Consider the following 19,078-nt stretch of genomic DNA (forward strand, 5'->3'; position numbering starts at 1 on the left):
TGAGGGGTGCAGTTTTTAGAATGGTGACACTTTTGGGTATTTTCTGTTATAAAGACCCCTCAAAGTGACTTCAAATATGATGTGGTCCCTAAAAAAATTTTTTTGTAAATTGTTGTAAAAATGAGAAATCGCTGGTCAACTTTTAACCCTTATAGCTCCCTAACAAAAAAAAATTTTGGTTCCAAAATTGTGCTGATGTAAAGTAGACATGTGGGAAATGTTATTTATGAACTATTTTGTGTGACATATCTCTCTGATTTAAGGGCATGAAAATTCAAATTTTGAAAATTGCAAAATTTTTCACCAAATTTCCAATTTTTTCACAAATAAACGCAAGTGATATCGAAGAAATTTTACCACTATCATGAAGTACAATGTGTCATGAAAAAACAGTCTCAGAATCAGGGGGATCCGTTGAAGCGTTCCAGAGTAATTACTTCATAAAGTTACAGTGGTCAGAATTGGAAAAATTGGCCCAGTCACGAAGGCAAAAACAGGCTCTGGTGCGAAGTGGTTAAGAAATGAAGGTCAGTCATTCCAAAAAATTGGGAAAACTTTGAAAGTGTCCCCAAGTGCAGTTGTAAAAACCATCAAGCGCTACAAAGAAACTGCCTCACATGAGGACCGCCCCAGGAAAGGAAGACCAAGAGTCACCTCTGCTTCTGAGGATAAGTTTATCTGAGTCAACAGCCTCAGAAATCGCACGTTAACAGCAGCTCAGATTAGAGACCAGGTCAATGCCACACAGAGTTCTAGCAGCAGATACATCTCTTCAACAACTGTTAAGAGAAGACTTTGTGCAGCAGGCCTTCATGGTGAAATAGCTGCTAGGAAACCACTGCTAAGGACAGGCAGCAAGCAGAAGAGACTTGTTTGGGCTAAAGAACACAAGGAATGGACATTAGACCAGTGGAAATCTGTGCTTTGGTCTGATGAGTCCAAATTTGAGATCTTTGGTTCCAAACACCGTGTCTTGTGCGACGCAGAATAGGTGAACGGATGGACTCTACATGCCTGGTTCCCACTGTGAAGCATGGAGGAGGAGGTGTGATGGTGTGGGGGTGCTTTGCTGGTGACACTGTTGGGGATTTATTCAAAATTGAAGGCATACTGAACCAGCATGGCTACCATGGCATCTTGCAGCGGCATGCTATTCCATCTGGTTTGCGCTTAATTGGACCATCATTTATTTTTCAACAGGATGACCCCAAACACACCTCCAGGCTGTGTAAGGGCTATTTGACCAAGCAGGAGAGTGATGGGGTGCTACGCCAGATGACCTGGCCTCCACAGTCACCAGACCTGAACCCAATCGAGATGGTTTGGAGTGAGCTGGACAGCAGAGTGAAGGCAAAAGGGCCAACAAGTGCTAAGCATCTCTGGATGGAACTCCTTTAAGATTTTTGGAAGACCATTTCCGGTGACTACCTCTTGAAGCTCATCAAGAGAATACCAAGAGTGTGCAAAGAAGTCATCAAAGCAAAAGGTGGCTACTTTGAAGAACCTAGAATATAAGACATATTTTCAGTAGTTTAACACTTTTTTGTTAAGTATATAATTCCACATGTGTTAATTCATAGTTTTGATGCCTTCAGTGTGAATGTACAATTTTCATAGTCATGAAAATACAGAAAAATCTTAAAATGAGAAGGTGTGTCCAAACTTTTGGTCTGTACTGTATGTACAGTAATATAACGCTGGATGTGCTCATGTATACAGGGGACATTAACCCCTCCATTCCTGGAGATAGTGCCCCCTCCCCCAGTTCTGCCATGTGTATATGTACAGTAATATAACGCTGGATGTGCTCATGTATACAGGGGGCATTAACCCCTCTATTCTTGGAGATAGTGCCCCTCCCCCAGTTCTGCCATGTGTATATGTACAGTAATATAATGCTGGATGTGCTCATCTATACAGGGGACATTAACCCCTCCATTCCCGGAGATAGTGCCCCCTTCCCCCAGTTTTCTAGTTGATGATGAGGTTTGCGCACATGTCAGGAGGAATTTTGGTCCACTCCTCTTTGCAGATCATCTCTAAATCAGTCAGATTTTGAGGCTGTCGCTTGTCAACTCAGAGCTTCAACTCCCTCCATAAGTTTTCTTTGGGATTAAGGTCTGTAGACTGGCTAGTCCACTCCATGACCTTACTGTACTTCTTTTTGAGCCACTCCTTTGTTGCCTTAGCTGTATGTTTTGGGTTATTGTCTTGCTGGAAGACCCAGCCACGACCCTTTCTTAATGTCCTGGCGGAGGGAAGGAGGTTGTCGCTCAGGATTTTACCTGTCATGGCTCCATCCATTCTCCCATTGATGAGGTGAAGTAGTCCTGTGCCCTTAGCATAGAAACCGCCCCCAAACATAATGTTTCCACCTCCATAGTTGACAGTGGGTACGGTGTTCTTTCGGTCATTGGCTGCATTTCTCTTCCTCCAAACACAGCGAGTTACCTGCTGTGCCTACCAGCCAGCCTACCTGGAGGCACCTGCCTGTTACCTGCCGTGCCTGCCAGTCTGCTTACCTAGAAGCACCTGCCTGTTACCTGCCGTGCCTACCAGCCCGCCTACCTGGAGGCCCCTGCTTGTTACCTGCCGTGCCTGCCAGTCCGTCTGCCCGGATCACCCTTGGGCCTGCTTGCCGTGCTCATCTGCTGTACCGGTCAGTCCCTGCCTTCTGACCCGTGGGAGTTACCTTCTCTCATACAAGGTCGGTCCCCAGAGTAGCACCTGGTCCCTCTGCTCGGTCCTTCCCTGGTCACGGAGTCGATTGAGCCGCTGTACGACCTTATTCGGTCCGAGTTGATACCTAGTTACGCCCCTCTGGTCCCTCCTTGCTCCGCAGCACAGAGGTTCCACCACCCGGATCCGTAACAGTTTGCACGGGCCATGGAACCCGGTGGCCCCCAGGCCCCTTCCCTTGCTGACCTGTACCAGGAGGTTTCTCCTCAGAGATCCCAATAGGAAACCATCCTGACCTACCTGCGGTCTGTCAACTCTCGCCTGGACACGCTGTCAGTTCCACCTGTGTCCACCCCAAGTCGAGCGACACCCGCTCCGGCAGCGCCGCTACCTACCAATACCACGGCATCCAGCCTAGGACCACGGCTTTCTGCGCCTCCTCGTTTTGGAGGTGACCCCTTCCTATGTCTTGGCTTTCTGAACCAGTGCACGCTGCACTTTGAACTTCTGCCACATCAGTTTCCCTCCGACCGGGCCAAGGTGGCGTTCATCATGTCTCACCTCACCGGGGAATGATTGTCATGCCTTAACCCTCTATGGGAGAGAGGGGATCCCCTGGTGTCCGATCTTCCGGCTTTCTTCACTACCTTCCAGAAGGTCTTCGATGAACCCGGACGAAGGATCTCTACTGCCTCCTTATTGCTCCGTCTCCGCCAAGGGAGTCTCACCGTGGCCCAGTATGCCATACGGTTGCGTACCCTCGCTTCTGAGCTTGCCTGGGACAACGAGGCCCTGGTGTCAACCTTCTGAGAGGGCCTTTCCGGTCGGATTAAGGACGAGTTAGCCGGCCGGGCCGTTCCTACCACCCTGGATGACCTGGTGTCACTAGCAACCCGGATTGACATCCGTTTCCTAGAACGTGCTAAGGAGACTACCCGGGGGAGAAGATTTCCTCGTCTTGCTCCTGTTTTCCAGAAACCAGCTTCCCAATCAGCAGCTCCCCAGGCACGCTCGCCCTAACCTATGCAGATCGACCAGACCAAGATGGTCAAGTCTCGCCAAGAAACTCGCCGAGCCGAAGGGAGCTGCTTCTACTGTGGTAGTAAGGAGCACCTGATCCGTTCCTGCCCGGTGAAGCCGGGAAACTCCAGTGTCTAGGACCGCTCGGAGAGGTCATCCTGGGCAAGAGTAAATCTTCTCCGTTCTTGACTTTGTCTCTATCTCCTGTGGAGGGAACCGCTTCTTTGAGACCGCCCATCTGGACTCCGGAGCCGCTGGGAATCTCATTCCCAGTCCCTTGTACAGAAATATCAGATTCCTACCCAATCTCTGGCTGAACCATTGGCAGTCGCTTCCGTGGATGGAAGACTCCTTCCGGTGACCATCTTGCTCGTCACAGAGCCCGTAACCCTGCAGGTGGGAATGCTGCACTCAGAAAGGATCTCCTTCCATGTGCTTTCTGGACTCTCTCATCCTCTTTTGCTAGGCCTACCCTGGCTACAGAAACACGAACCCGTTCTGAACTGGCAATCCGGTGAGGTGCTTCGTTGGGGGCAGGATTGCCATAAGACCTGCCTGGTTCCGGTTCGCCCGGCTCGACCTCCATCTACTCCGACTAATTTACCTGATCTACCGGCACCTTATTTGTCCTATGCTGATGTCTTCGACAAGAAGGAGGCAGAGACACTGCCATATGACTGCGCTATCGACCTGATACCCGGTGCCACTCCACCCCGTGGGCGTATTTACCCGTTGTCGTTGGCCGAAACCCGGGCCATGTCGGAGTACATCGAAGAAAATCTAGCTAGGGGATTCATCTGGAAATCTTCCTCGCCGGCTGGAGCCGGATTTTTCTTCGTAAAAAAGAAAGACGGTTCACAACGCCCATGTATCTATTATAGAGGTCTCAGCCAAATCACTATCAAAAACAAATACCCCCTGCCTCTCATCTCTGAGCTGTTCGACCGCCTTAAAGGCGTGAAGATCTTCACCAAGCTCGATTTTCGTGGGGCGTATAACTTGGTTCGCATCCCCCAAGGAGATGAGTGGAAGACAGCATTCAATACCCGGGATGGTCACTATGAATACCGTGTGATGCCCTTCGGCCTCTGTAATGCTCCCGCCGTCTTCCAAGGACATCTTCCGTGACCTCTTATATTCTTGCGTGGTGGTGTACCTGGACGACATCTTGGTCTTCTCTCCGGATCTTCCCACACACCGGAGGGATGTTCATCAGGTCCTGCTTAGGCTCAGGCAGAATCACCTTTATGCTAAATTTGAGAAGTGCCACTTCGAGCAGACCTCCCTTGCGTTCCTGGGCTATATTATCTCTAAGACTGGTCTTTGGATGGACCCCGAGAAGGTCTCTGCTGTCCTAAAGTGGCCCCGTCCGGAGGGGTTGAAGGCGATTCAGCGATTCCTGGGCTTCGCCTGCTATTATCGTCTCTACATTCCACATTTCTCTTCCCGGACTGCTCCCATCTCTGCTCACCCGAAAGGGAGCAAATCCTAAGGAATGGCCGTCCGAAGCAGAGGAGGCCTTCCTTTCCTTAAAACAAGCCTTCTCTTCCGCTCCTGTGCTGCACCGTCCAGATAGCAGCAAACAGTTCTTTCTGGAGGTTGATGCTTCCTCTTCCGGAGCCGGAGCGGTGCTCACCCAGAAATCTCCATCCGGGAGAATGGTAACCTGCGGCTTCTTCTCCAAGCTCTTCTCCTCGTCTGAGCGCAACTATTCCATAGGAGACCGAGAACTGCTAGCCATCAAATTGGCGCTGGAGGAGTGGCGTTACCTGCACGAGAGGACTCTGCACCCGGTGGTCATCTATAATGACCACAAAAACCTGGCTTATCTACAGAATGCCCAAAGACTCAATCCGCGTCAGGCCCGGTGGTCTTTGTTCTTTGCCCGCTTCAACTTTACCCTACATTACCGCCCGGCGGACAAGAACGTTAAAGCCGACGCCTTGTCCCGATCCTTCCTGTCATCCGATCAAGAGAAAGAGCCCATGCATATCATCGACCCCTCCAAAGTGATGAATGTGGCCCCCTTGGACCTTTCTCGTCTCCCACCCGGTAAGACGTATGTAGCGGTTCCAGATCGTAAGAAGGTTCTTCACTGGGGTCATTCATCCAAGCTAGCCGGCCATGCTGGCCAGAAGAAGACCTTCCTGCTCATTACCCGGCATTACTGGTGGCCTACCCTGCGCCAGGATGTGGTAGACTTCGTCACGGCCTGTTCGTCCTGTGCTCGTAATAAAGTTCCCAGACACCTTCCAGCCGGCCATCTCCTGCCTCTTCCCGTACCTGCGGCCCCGTGGCAACACATTGCTATGGACTTTATTACTGATCTCCCTGTTTCTGCCGGTTGTACGGTCATTTGGGTGGTCGCTGACCACTTTTCTAAAATGTCTCACTTCATCCCTCTGCCTGGTCTCCCATCTGCATCTGTGCTGGCTAAGGATTTCATCCATCACATCTTTCGTCTCCACGGCCTACCCCTCCACATAGTGTCTGATCGAGGGGTCCAGTTCACTTTGCGCTTCTGAAGAGCTACATGTAAACTGCTGGATGTCACCCTGGATTTCTCCTCTGCTTACCATCCGCAGTCCAATGGCCAAATGGAACGTATCAATCAGATCCTTACCAGCTACCTCCGTCACTTCATCAACGCTCACCATACCGATTGGGTGGAGCTCCTACCATGGTCCGAGTTCTCCTACAACAACCATGAGAGCAAATCTTCTTCCAAGTCCCCGTTTTTTGTGGTCTACGGTCAACATCCCCGGATTCCGTTTCCCCTTTCCGCTGCTGTGGACAACCCTGCCGCAGAGTCTCTGGTCAGCGAATTTTCTACCATTTGGGAGGACACTAGATCTGTACTTCTTCAATCCTCCGAGCGGATGAAGAGACATGCTGATAAGAGACGTCTGGATCTGCCTCCATTCCGTCCGGGAGACAAGGTTTGGCTCTCCTCCAAACATGTTCGTCTCAAGATACCCTCCTATAAGTTGGGACCACGGTTCATCGGCCAATTTGAAGTCCTCCAGCGAACCAACCCAGTAGCTTACAAGCTAAAACTCCCGGCCACCTTACGGATTCCCAACTCCTTCCACGTATCTCTCCTCAAACCAGTTGTGCTTAATTCTTTTTCCGACAATCCAGGTACCTCCCCAGCTCCGGTCTCCGCTGAGGACGTCTATGAGTTAGAGAACATTCTGGCCACCAAGAGGGTAAGAGGAAAAAACTTTTTTCTGGTGGATTGGAAGGGGTTTGGCCCAGAGGAGAGAACTTGGGAACCCAGGGTGTAAGGGAGGGGGGTAGTGTAGTATCGGCGTCTCTGCCCCGACAGGCAGAGACGCCGTCCCTCTTACCGCCACGCTCCCTGCCCAGCGCCCTCCAGTGCTCCTGCCTCTGTTGCTGCCGGCACGCGCAGATTCCCGGGCACTGTGCTTAGGGCGCGCGCTCCCTTCCTCTTAAAGGGGCCGCGCATGCCGTCCTAAGGAGTCCCCGGCCAATAGCCGGAGGTCCCCTCATATAAAGGGCACCTCCTGCAAAATAGAGGTGCCCATGCAAGGTTGTAGCTTTGTGTGTTATACTCTGCTTCAGCCCTGAAGTCCCGCTGCTAGCCTAACTAGCAGTCCAGCCCGCCAGCCTTGCTACAAGTCCAGCCCGCCAGCCTGGCTACAAGTCCAGCCCGCCAGCCTGGCTACAGGTCGAGCCCGCCAGCCTGACTACAGGTCGAGCCCGCCAGCCTGACTACATGTCGAGCCCGCCAGCCTGACTACAGGTCGAGCCCGCCAGCCTGACTACAGGTCGAGCCCGCCAGCCTGACTACAGGTCGAGCCCGCCAGCCTGACTACAGGTCGAGCCCGCCAGCCTGACTACAGGTCGAGCCCGCCAGCCTGACTACAAGTCCAGCCCGCCAGCCTGACTACAAGTCCAGCCCGCCAGCCTGACTACAAGTCCAGCCCGCCAGCCTGACTACAAGTCCAGCCCGCCAGCCTGACTACAAGTCCAGCCCGCCAGCCTGTCTATGGGCTCTGTCCGCCTGCTTACCTGGAAGCACCTGCCCGTTACCTGCCGTGCCTACCAGCCAGCCTACCTGGAAGCACCTGCCCGTTACCTGCCGTGCCTACCAGCCAGCCTACCTGGAGGCTCCTGCCCGTTACCTGCCGTGCCTACCAGCCAGCCTACCTGCAGGCCCCTGCCCGTTACCTGCCGTGCCTGCCAACCCGCTTACCTAGAAGCACCTGCCTGTTACCTGCTGTGCCTACCAGCCTGCCTACCTGGAGGCCCCTGCTTGTTACCTGCCGTGCCTGCCAGTCCGTCTGCCCGGATCACCTGTCAGCCTGCCTGCCGTGCTCATCTGCTGTACCGGTCAGTCGCTGCTTTTTGACCCGTGGGAGTCACCTTCTCTCATACAAGGTCGGTCCCCAGAGTAGCACCTGGTCCCTCTGCTCGGTCCTTCCCTGGTCACGGAGTCGATTGAGCCGCCGTACGACCTTGGTCGGTCCGAGTTGATACCTAGTTACGCCCCTCTGGTCCCTCCTTGCTCCGCAGCACAGAGGTTCCACCACCCGGATCTGTAACACCCTTCTCCCAATAACTCACAGAATCATCCAGGTGTTCATTGGCAAACTTCAGACGGGCCTGCACATGTGCCTTCTTGAGCAGGGGGACCTTGCAAGCACTGCAGGACTTTAAACCTTTAAGGTGTAATGTGTTACCAATGGTTTTCTTGGTGACTGTGGTCCCAGCCGCCTTGAGATCATTAACAAGTTCCCCCCATGTAGTTTTAGGCTGATCTCTCACCTTCCTCATGATCAAGGATACCCCACGAGGTGAGATTTTGCATGGTGCCCCAGATCGATGTCGATTGACAGTCATTTTGCATTTCTTCCATTTTCTTACTATTGCACCAACAGTTGTCTCCTTCTCACCCAGCGTCTTACTTATGGTTTTGTAGCCCATTCCAGCTTTGTGCAGGTCTATGATCTTGTCCCTGACATCATTAGAAAGCTCTTTGGTCTTGCCCATGTTGTAGAGGTTAAAGTCTGACTGATTAATTGAATCTGTGGACAGGAGTCTTTTATGCAGGTGACTATGCAAGACAGCTGTCTTTAATGTAGGTAACGAGTTGATTAGGAGCATGTAACCCAGAACTCATAATGGTTTTGTGAGGAGCTGCCCACTTACTAAAGACTATGATACTTTTCCAGCACGGACCACCATTTTCGTCAATATTATTATTGTTTATTACTAGTGATTTACTTGTTATGTTTTATATAGTTCTGCTTACTTGACAGTATGTAAGATTCACTTGTAAAATGTCCAGCATTCCACTAATCTCATCTTTATCTCAGGAGTCCATTGTTCCAACAGCCAATGGTCTCATTGTGCGTGTGTGGATTGTGGGCACAGTGGAGCCGTCACCACAGGGGGTCTTACATGCAATCTCAGATGAAGGCTTCTAGAATATTCTTCATTGTTTTAGCGAACAGTGAATGTTTAAGGGGGAGGGTATGATCACTTCTGACCTGGGAGGGGACTGAGCCCAGTGGAAGATAGTGGAGACATGTTTTAGAGAGAGTTGTGTGGAAGGATTGAAGGAAGAGGATGGAGACCGTGGACTTGGAAGGATAGATGGATAAACATTATGGATTATGTCGTTTGGATTTACACTTTCTTAAAAGGACTGCTGCTACTGGATACCTGTGCTTTCATCGTTTTATCTGCCGTCTAGAGGATCATGGACTGTGGCTACAGACTATACTGGCTGGAGATACGAAATCTGTGGGCCAACCAAAAGATGGGAGACAGTGAGTATCACCTGATACAAAGCCAGTGGAATTACTGAACCCAGATTGGGAATTTGAGGACTGAGAGAACTGGATTTTGGCCATTTACCTGGAATTGCTTTATTACCATGGATTAATAAAATATTGTTGCATCATTAACCTGCCTAGGTGATTACTTACAACCTCAGATCTTTACAGGTTTGTAGGGGATCAAATACTTATTTCGCACTGCAAAATGCAAATAAATTTATCTAATTTATACAATGTGATTTTCTTGAATTTTGGGGGGATATTCTATCTCTCAATGTTAAAATTAACCTACCCTTGAAATTATAGACTGTTCATGTCTTTGTCAGTGGGCAAATTTACAAAAACAGCAAGGGATCAAATAATTATTTCCTTCACTGTATGTACTGTAATTAATGTGCTTGTTACTCGATCAAGCGTCGGGGTATTCTGATATGCTTGTTACTCAATCAAGTATTGTGGGTGCTTGAGCACCATGCTCGAGTCCCCACCTTAATGTTTCACGCCTATTAGACAGCCAGTAAGCATGCGGAGAATGCCTGCCATACACGGTAATGCTGTTGCCATATTGGCAGGCATATAGGCAGTGTTTAATATTGCTATTGCAGTACTTGTATACCGCTGCTGCACCATTAAAAGAAAAGTCCTTTTCAGGGCTAAATATCTTCTTTTCCCTATTTGTACCGAAAAGTTTGCAGGCATATACCTAATTTAAAATGTACAAGTGGACATGCTGCCGATGGTGCACGCCGCGGTCGTCGGCCTGGTGAAACTGTGCCTGCTGCTGGAGCACAGAAAGATACAATTAGAACTGGCACCACATAATAGTACTAGGTGGATGGTGGTAATGTAATCCGTGTAGGCCTATAGGCAAATATGTACATACAACTGTTGTGTAAAATGAAGTTGTCGTCCTCATCATTTATTAGATATTTGTCAATCTGGTACCTGCAGTATCAGTGATGCTGAATTCAGTGTAGGTGATGGAGACATGAATGAGCTTTATCGAAGCTGCCGACTCTGAGGAAGAAACTGAGTGTGGCCTAAAATATATAGGTTTTATTAGTAGATATAAAGAAAAAAATTCTCAGAATGCTGGTAAAATAAAAAAAAAAATAATACTCAGATAAATACCTTCCACCACTCCCAATCCAGGGCTCCCTAAATTTCTAATTTAGTATCTATATTTTTTGTTTTGTTCAGATGAACATGGAATCTCTACTGCCAATTAGTGTCCTGCGTAGTCCAGGATGAAAAGAGAGAATACAACATATACACTTTGTCGTGGTAGCCCTTTCAAGAAGTGCTAATTTGAATTGAGATAATTATTAGTGATGAGTAAGCATGCTCGTTACTCGAGATTTACGAGCATGCTTGGGTTCTTGCCGAGTGTCTTCTGCGTGCTCGGATGTTATGTTTTAGTCACTCCTGTGCACATGATTGGCGACTCTTTGACAGCTTTAATACATGTGAGGAATGCCTATTTCTTAGGCATTCCTCACATGTATTAAAGCTGTCAAATAGTTGCAAATCATGTGCACGGAGTGACTGAAACATAACACCGGAGAACGCTGAAGATACTCGGCGAGCACTTGAGCATGCTCACCGAAAGTGTTAACAGAACATGCTCGCTCATCACTAATAATTATCTCTAAATCTCTCTGCCATTTTTGGTTCAAATTAAATAAATAAATACGATGTATCGGAGAAAGAAAATAACATACAGCCAGTGTCTGAGTGTACAATTCTTGTCTGCCCTGAGAGCCCAAGCAACAAGTATTTTATTACACCCCCAGAAGGAAGGGAATGGCTTTGTGCCTTACCTAATACAGAAAGTATTTTAATTGGAAATAACAACGTCGTAAAATATGGAAACTGATGCAGATGTCCTTGAACTAAACTAGCTCTGTCCAATTAACTCTTACTTAAAAAACAGAGGAAAGTGTAACAGAAAGACGGCTGTATATCGCATACAATGCTGTGTTATCGCTTTTATGAATAACACTTATAAAGCTAATTTAAAATATTAAATTATCAAATATACATATGTAGATTTAGTTGTCGGAAATAATAATCAAAGCAAAGTATAAATATTTACCACAACAACGTTCTATCTCCTCATATGTTCCCTTATTATCTACTGTAATTGTGTTATTACATGGGATCTTTATGATGTTACATCGTCATCTTCTCCTATTCAGATCCCTACAATATCAGATCCTCTCAGTGGAGATCTTCTATATAAGAGAATTTTCCTGATTGACCCTTCAAGGATGGATAGGGACAGGAACAAGATGGCCGAGAGGATATTACGCCTCACCCTAGAGATCCTCTTCCGGCTTACTGGAGAGGTGAGATATTCTGATGACGTCACATTACATCATTCTTATCTATGGGAATAACAGATGGACAGAACTGGAGAGGTGAGGACTCTGGAAATGTCTGTAGTGAGATTTATTAATGTGTCTCTCCATAACCAGGATTACATAGTAGTGAAGAAGACCTCTAGTGAGCGCTGTCAAGACCCTGTGTCTGAGGGATGGGGAAGACCCCTGAGCCCAATCATGGGGCCTCCACCTCACCCCCTGATAGATGAGGACATCAATGAGCAGAAGATCCTAGAACTCACCTACAAGATGATTGAGCTGCTGACTGGAGAGGTGACACTGCTGGGAATGCTGGGACATTATGCAGTAACACTATGAAGGGATGATGGTATCATTGTATGTGTCAGGTTCCTATAAGGTGTCAGGATGTCACCGTTTATTTCTCCATGGAGGAGTGGGAGTATTTAGAAGGACACAAAGATCTGTACAAGGATGTCATGATGGAGGTTCCCCAGCCCCTTACATCACCAGGTAATAAATAGGGCTAAATACACACGGCCTATAATTATCTGTATGTAAAGAATGAATTCAGTCCCTGTATGTGTCTCCTCCAGTTCTATCCAGTAAGAGGACAACACCAGAGAGATGTCTCCGTCCTCTTCTTCCACAGGACTGTAAACAAGAAAATCCCAATATTCCTCAGGATCATCAGGTAGATGGAGAGGAGTCATGAGATCTCCCCTATGATGTGTAGACGGCTGTGAAGGTCTTGTGTTCAGTCTTGTTTTATACAATAATATTATACACTGAATGGACAATTTAGTAGAGACACCGGTACCTTCATGATTGTTGCTTTAATGTATGGAATTAGACACGCGACTCCGGAGTGTGAATACGTTTTCTGTGCATCACTTTGGGTTTTCATGTAGAAAAGATTGAATCCATAAATGAAATCATCGATGATTGAGCAGTCGGGTTCAGGATTTCAGGAGCTGCCTCCCTTATTTGAGAGGCTATTAAGAATAGTTCTGATGAATAGTCATTACACAGTCAAGTAAATATTAGCTGATTACAATGCTGGCGAGTGACGAAGGTATTCCTATACACAATGCGTTATTCGTTAGCATGGAAGATATATAATGGCAGAAAGCCAGTTCCTGTACCAGTGCTGTCTAAGGGAATCAGGGAAAGCTTCCAAGGAAAAGGTGCAAAAATTGGATCACTAAGCACGGAAAAGCTTTCTATGGCACCATCTGGATGAGCAGGTCAGAATTTCATACAAAGAACATGAATCCATTAACCCTTAATGTCATTTTGGTGGAGTAATGATTTTTGGGAATGTTTTCTGGGCACATCATTGTTGTTACCTATAGAGGGATGTTTGGATACTAGATTTTACCCAATCTTTGTGGCCGACCAAAGTTTATTCCTTTATGGCGGCAGTTTACCCTATGGCTGAAGGACAATACACCATGAAAAAAATATTATGTGGTGATGGATTCGTTCCAGGAACCTTTCCAGCATCTCTAGGAGAAAATATGTCAGTACCTCCATCTAATTTGCGGCAACTGCATGAAGCTGTCCTCTCTGCACCGTACAATATTCCTGATCTCAATACTTGATGGAATTTGCACAATGACAATTGCTTTTTGTCCACAGGCCAAGTGAGGTCTATTATGCTACTAGATGGGTGTCTCCAATAATGTGGACATGCAGTATACATTATATACTTGGTGGAGGTGACAGGATAAAGCTGATCAGAGACATTAGATGTTTCGATCTTCTCACAATTTTCTGGTTATGGAGACTGCTGGTCGGAATAAGAGACCAACAGGTTGGATTTATACTGTAGACGTGCATCTGTGTGATAACCACTGCTGTCATGTTATTTTTGGTCGTTGTGTTAATTTATGACCTTTTCTGTTCTTCTAAATCACTTCACACGGCATCTCCATCTGTCTGTGACTTTTACAATATTTTTTTCAGGATAAAGATCTGCCCCATATTAATACTACAGAGACATATGTGAGGGGTGATGAGCGGTGTAAAGAGGAGACTCCTACAGATAATCACACAGGTGAGTAGTAACCACTTAATGCAGAGAAGTCACGGTTTCTTCTCAGTTGCTGGCTGCTACAATTATGTATTGAATTTTTTAAGGTTTGTTACACTTTTTTTCTTTTTTTAACTGGGAGAATAAGAAACGCACTTTCTAGTAACTCGGATACAGTTTTAATGGGCAAACACGTAGAATAGGTAACACTTGGAAAAAAAATGCCTGTCAGTTATCCATACATTCTGTTCTGCCCATAGAAATGTGTCTGCTGCAGCCTATCCATGACTATAGTGGAGACGTGTTGGTCTCTATTCAGGTCAATGGCCAGTTGTGGCTGCTACATATCCATCAAGCCAGAAGGATGGAAACCAGCGGGGTTCCCAGGCAGCGTGATGGAATAATTAATGTCAGTACATTTTATTTCATTATTTTAATGCAGATTGGACGGCTTTTGAAAAAAAAAAAATTAAAGATGAACACGGCCTTTAATTGATCCATGACCTGATGATTTTCCATTTTTGCACGTTCTTCCCTTCTTACAACAGCTATTATTATTCTGCTGTTGACATAGTCATATGAGGGCTTGTATTTTTCGGGACAAGTGCGATGTAATGGTGAAAAAAAATGCAATCCCACCATTGTATTTGTGGTTTAGTCTTTAGGGTATGTGCAGATTGGGTTCTTTAATATTCCGGCGCTGCTGCTGTGTTTTGACAGAAGAAGATGCTTTAGGACACATCAACGTTTTTTGACCTGAAGAATCTTTTTTCTTCATTTTTTTTTTTCGGTTTTCACTGGTGTATTTTTTTACATCTTGATATAAACTCAACTTTGCATGGTTTGCAAAGTAGACTATAATGTGTACATTTTCTATCTGTGAAAACCACGGATATCTGAATGAGGCCTGAAAAATGTGTCCACTTGACCCTATTGTGGTCACTGAGTGGTAAAAATAACATGGCAGCGTGACTCTCCAGGTCAGCATCGTCTCGATGATAACAAACTTGAAAAGAGTTTTTTCTTTCTTTTCATTAAAAAAAAAAAAAAAAGTTGAACTTTTGGAAAACCAAAATGTCCCCAATTTTTGAAACCCATAACGCTTTCAGTTTTCCTTCAGTGCTTCTATTATGCATGGCGAAGTGTCGTTTTTAATGGTGCAATTTTGGAGCACATATCACGCTTTGATTGCATCTGATTGTATTTTGAAGGAGCTTCTGTGACCCAAAAACTGCAATTCTGGCGTTATGATTTATGAAGGTTTTCTTTTGTACGACTTTCACCATACAGATTAATTTATTTGATATTTTGACCAATCCGACTTTTACAGATGTGGTGATCCCAAATATGTTTATCTTTTATGTCTTTGTTCATATTTTTGAGAAACGAGGGAGTTGAGCCTTTGATCGTCTGATCACTTGTTCTATAGACTGTCAGGGATTTGTCAGGGATTCGTGCACACACGACCCCGATTACTCACTATGTAGCTATCTGCAAACAATCAGAAAGCGTATGGCGTACACACCTCCGGATTCCAACTCATGGAATATGTGCATTTGCCCCAGTACGGTCACTGCCAGTTTCACGATAGCCCGATTACGATTATTCACTGCCACCATCGACCAGATTTGAAATATAATACAGGCCTGATCAGGCGCCTGCTTTCTGGTAGCGTATATGACTTCAGGGTAGGGACAATTACAGGACAAAAGAAACAGGCCTATTAAATTTCATATTTAATCCAAAAGGGAGGCAGTGTTTATGAAAAATGTACAAAAGGTTTTACAAAAGGAGACATTACAATACAGTTACACAAATAAAATGGGATTAAAGAAGAACTTACTCGCACAGATAGCAGAGACGATTCAGTCTAGCTGGAGGGGAGGCGCTTAAGTTGATTTGACCGTTATCGAACGGGACCCCTTGCTTATAGAATCTATACCCCCCGGCAATGAATACTGACCCATCTTCGGCTGGGTCTTTTATGTCAAAGGGGGGACCTGCCCACACACCCCCTGTGATGACATCATGTGGGCTGGGCTCCAGCCTTCATATTTTTATTAAAATCTCTAACTTCTGGGATAACTTATCGCTGGTTGATCGCAGAAGCTTGCAAATGATGCCATATTCTTTATTACAAATTTACCTTTCCTTAGAGACTACACATGGCATAGCTGCGGGCCATTATTTTGGTACTTTTGCGCCACAGTTCACCGGAGGGGCATACAGCTATGGAAAAATAAATGTATTGTTCCTTAGCTGACCCTGCCGCTAAAAATATGTGTCTCATCTCATTATCATTGGAATCATAGAACTTATGATATTCCAGATTTCGTGTCGGTGATGACAAGAATGTAGGTTTCTGTTTGAGCAAATGGGGAGTGCCCTGGGGATGAGAGAGAATTCTTTTGAAGCCAGGGACTACATCCGTCTCACCTAGGTGTGTATTTATCACAGGCCTGTGCCACTAGAAAGTACACTCGTATGTTAATTGGGTTAGTAGCTCCCTTTGTGCTGGCATTTGCAGATTAGCCACTTCTCCTGTGTGTGCTAGTTTGCATAGAGACAGCTCCGTAGATTGCCAGCTCTTCTACTCTGACAAACAGTATAGAGGAGGGGGAATGAAGGGTTTTAGGGGGAGAGAGAAATCCTTAATATTTTCTATGACAGACTGCAATAGCACGAACAAAGTTAAAGTCAAGGTCTCCTGTAAAGCCCATCCTCTGTTGCGGCTGCACAGGAATACTAACATCGCAGCCATGGGGACTTTAGCTAGCAACCTTGTCACCCGAAACACCTCATCCCCTGCCAACTTTTCAAAGTCTTCTTTGAAATGCCGTTGTGTTTCAGAGTAGAAGATACACTTCTGAATAACACAACCTGTGTCTGATTCGTGATGTCCCTGGTTCCTTTAAGATAAGATGTATGAAAAGAATTGGGAATCTACAAACAATGTGCAATTTATCGCAAAAGAGATTGACCCGATTAGTTTGCTTTGAGTAGAGTCAGCCTTTGTTTCCGGGGTGAAATTGAGAAACTCATTAGGATTCAGGGTTAATGTCCAAAAAGGATTGTCGTTTGGCCAGCAATAATCCACAGAGAGCAAACCAAAACCTTAATGCCAATTGTACACCTGTGTCAAAGACAATAATCACTGGTAACACTCAAGTGGAAAGAATCCATTTACAACTTGGACTACACATCAATTTGTGTCATGTGATCACAAAGGAAAAAAATAGTTGTGTAGCTTACCTATAGGTCACATGCAAAGTGCACTGGCACTCGAATTACCTTTATAGTAGCAAAGTGTATATGAGCATAGTTTACTTTTTATCGATTAACAAAATGCAAAGTGAATGAACAAAAAGAGGAATCTAAATCAAACCAATATTTGGTGTGACTTCCTTTTGCCTTCAAAATAGCATCAATTCTTCTACATAATTTTATTAGGCAATTGGTATATGGAAGACCGTTTTATGTCACAGGTCAAACACTATGACAAGACTGAGCACAACAAGAGGTAGTTATAATGCAGGTCCTCTCCCAAGCAAATATTTCAAACAAAGTGAGGTTCCAAGATGTGTTGTTCATGCCCAGGAGAAAAATTAAAAAGTGGGCATCAATGAGGAAGAAAGAAGAGGGGTCATCTTAGGAAATTTAGTGCAGCAGATAAAAGTGACATCATGCTTACTCTCCTTTGAAATCGGAAGATGTCCAGCAGTGCTGTTAACTCAAAACTGGCATCAACCAGTGGGATTCGGCTACACCCATCTACACTTCAAAGAGGTCTGTCCAGAAGTGGTCTTCACGGAAGAATTTCAGCCTAAAATTGACATGGAAACAAGGCCAAGTAACTAAATTATGCACAAAAAAACAAAAGACCTGGGGTGCAGAAAAATAGCAGCAAGTGCTGTGGACTGATAAGTCAGAATGTGCAATATTTGGCTGTAGCAAAAGACAATTTGCTGAAGGACTGGAGAGTGGTACAATAATGAGTGTCTGCTGGCAACACTGAAGCATGACTGTGGTTCCTTGCAAGTTTTGGGTTGCATTTCTTCAAATGGAATTGTGGATTTGGTCAGGTACTATCAATGCTGAGAAATACATTCAGATTTGTTTCCATCATTTGAAACCATCATGGAGGTGTGTCATTGGCTCCAAATTTATTCTGCAGCCAGACAATGACTCTAAACATGCAGCCTATGTTAATAAGAATTAACTTCAATGTAAGGAAGAACAACGGCTTCAAGTTATAGAGGTTTCTGGAATAAGTCGGTCTTTTTAGTAGCTTTAGTATTTGTGCCTTACTATGTTTAAGATTTGCACCATTTTTGTAAGTTGTCTTTCTTTTTTATGTTTTTTTTATTTTTCCTCAACAACTTTGCTCATCTAGATGTTTTAGACAGATCCATGAATTACGACTTTTATCAAATATTGCATTTTTTTGGTTGAAGATATTACAGTTCGGTTTTTGGTGGATTTTTTGAGAGATTTTTAGACAGACTTGTGACTTTTTAAAGGAATTTATGACTTTTGACCCTGAAAAGTCAAAAAAATGGTTAAAAAAACAGCATTTTTTATTTTACACCAAAATTCATTAAACAAATATGCTATTTTGAAGAATTTACTGCAACAAAACATCAAAAAACACCACGACAAAAAAAAAAAAAAAGAGAAGTGACTTCAATAAATCGCAAATGATGAATCGGGGCATAGAGTCCTGGAAGAGATTATCGAGTTTGACTGGAATTACACGAAGAGACAGAAGGAATTTCTCTAGCCTACTTCCACGGAAGATCTGTGTTTAGTTCTAGTTTGGTTTAGACCTCCCTGCCAAGTTCGTTCAAAAACTGTGTTCAAGTGACAAGTACCTAGAAGACCTGATGAACGCAAAGAGTGGTTGCACCAAATATTGATTTCTATTTTTTTGTTCATTCACTTTGTATTTTGTTAATTGATAAAAAGTAAATTATTAGCATTTACATTTTTGAAAGCTTTTTACTTTGTAGCAATTTTTCCATACCTGCCTAAAATGTTTGTACAGCATTGTACATGTTCTGTAGCTTAAGTTAGGTGATCTACTAAAGAACCAGGGACTAACAACCATGGCTTGCAAAGGACTCTACATCAAATTCTTTTTCAGGTCCTCCATATATATTCATGATGGAAAACAATGCATCCATCAACTGTTATGA

At 45.2% G+C, this 19,078-nt stretch overlaps 1 protein-coding gene across 2 annotated transcripts in view; it reads left to right on the forward strand.

Moving 5' to 3' along the window:
* The window catches only part of LOC141270633 (uncharacterized), a 65,458-nt gene that overhangs the window by 42,943 nt on the left and 3,437 nt on the right, over positions 1–19,078 (forward strand). For both annotated transcript variants that reach the window (XM_073680710.1, XM_073680709.1), the window contains exons 2-6: positions 11,705–11,854; positions 11,984–12,163; positions 12,238–12,361; positions 12,445–12,542; positions 13,817–13,907. In XM_073680710.1, the coding sequence (XP_073536811.1) occupies positions 11,777–11,854; positions 11,984–12,163; positions 12,238–12,361; positions 12,445–12,542; positions 13,817–13,907 (571 nt within the window). In that variant the 5' untranslated portion in view covers positions 11,705–11,776. The remainder of the gene's footprint in view (positions 1–11,704; positions 11,855–11,983; positions 12,164–12,237; positions 12,362–12,444; positions 12,543–13,816; positions 13,908–19,078) is intronic.

The sequence above is a fragment of the Phyllobates terribilis genome, unplaced genomic scaffold (assembly GCF_046119375.1).
Source record: "Phyllobates terribilis strain yellow unplaced genomic scaffold, ASM4611937v1 Scaffold_5__5_contigs__length_657084704, whole genome shotgun sequence".
NCBI classification, from domain to species: Eukaryota; Metazoa; Chordata; class Amphibia; order Anura; family Dendrobatidae; genus Phyllobates; species Phyllobates terribilis.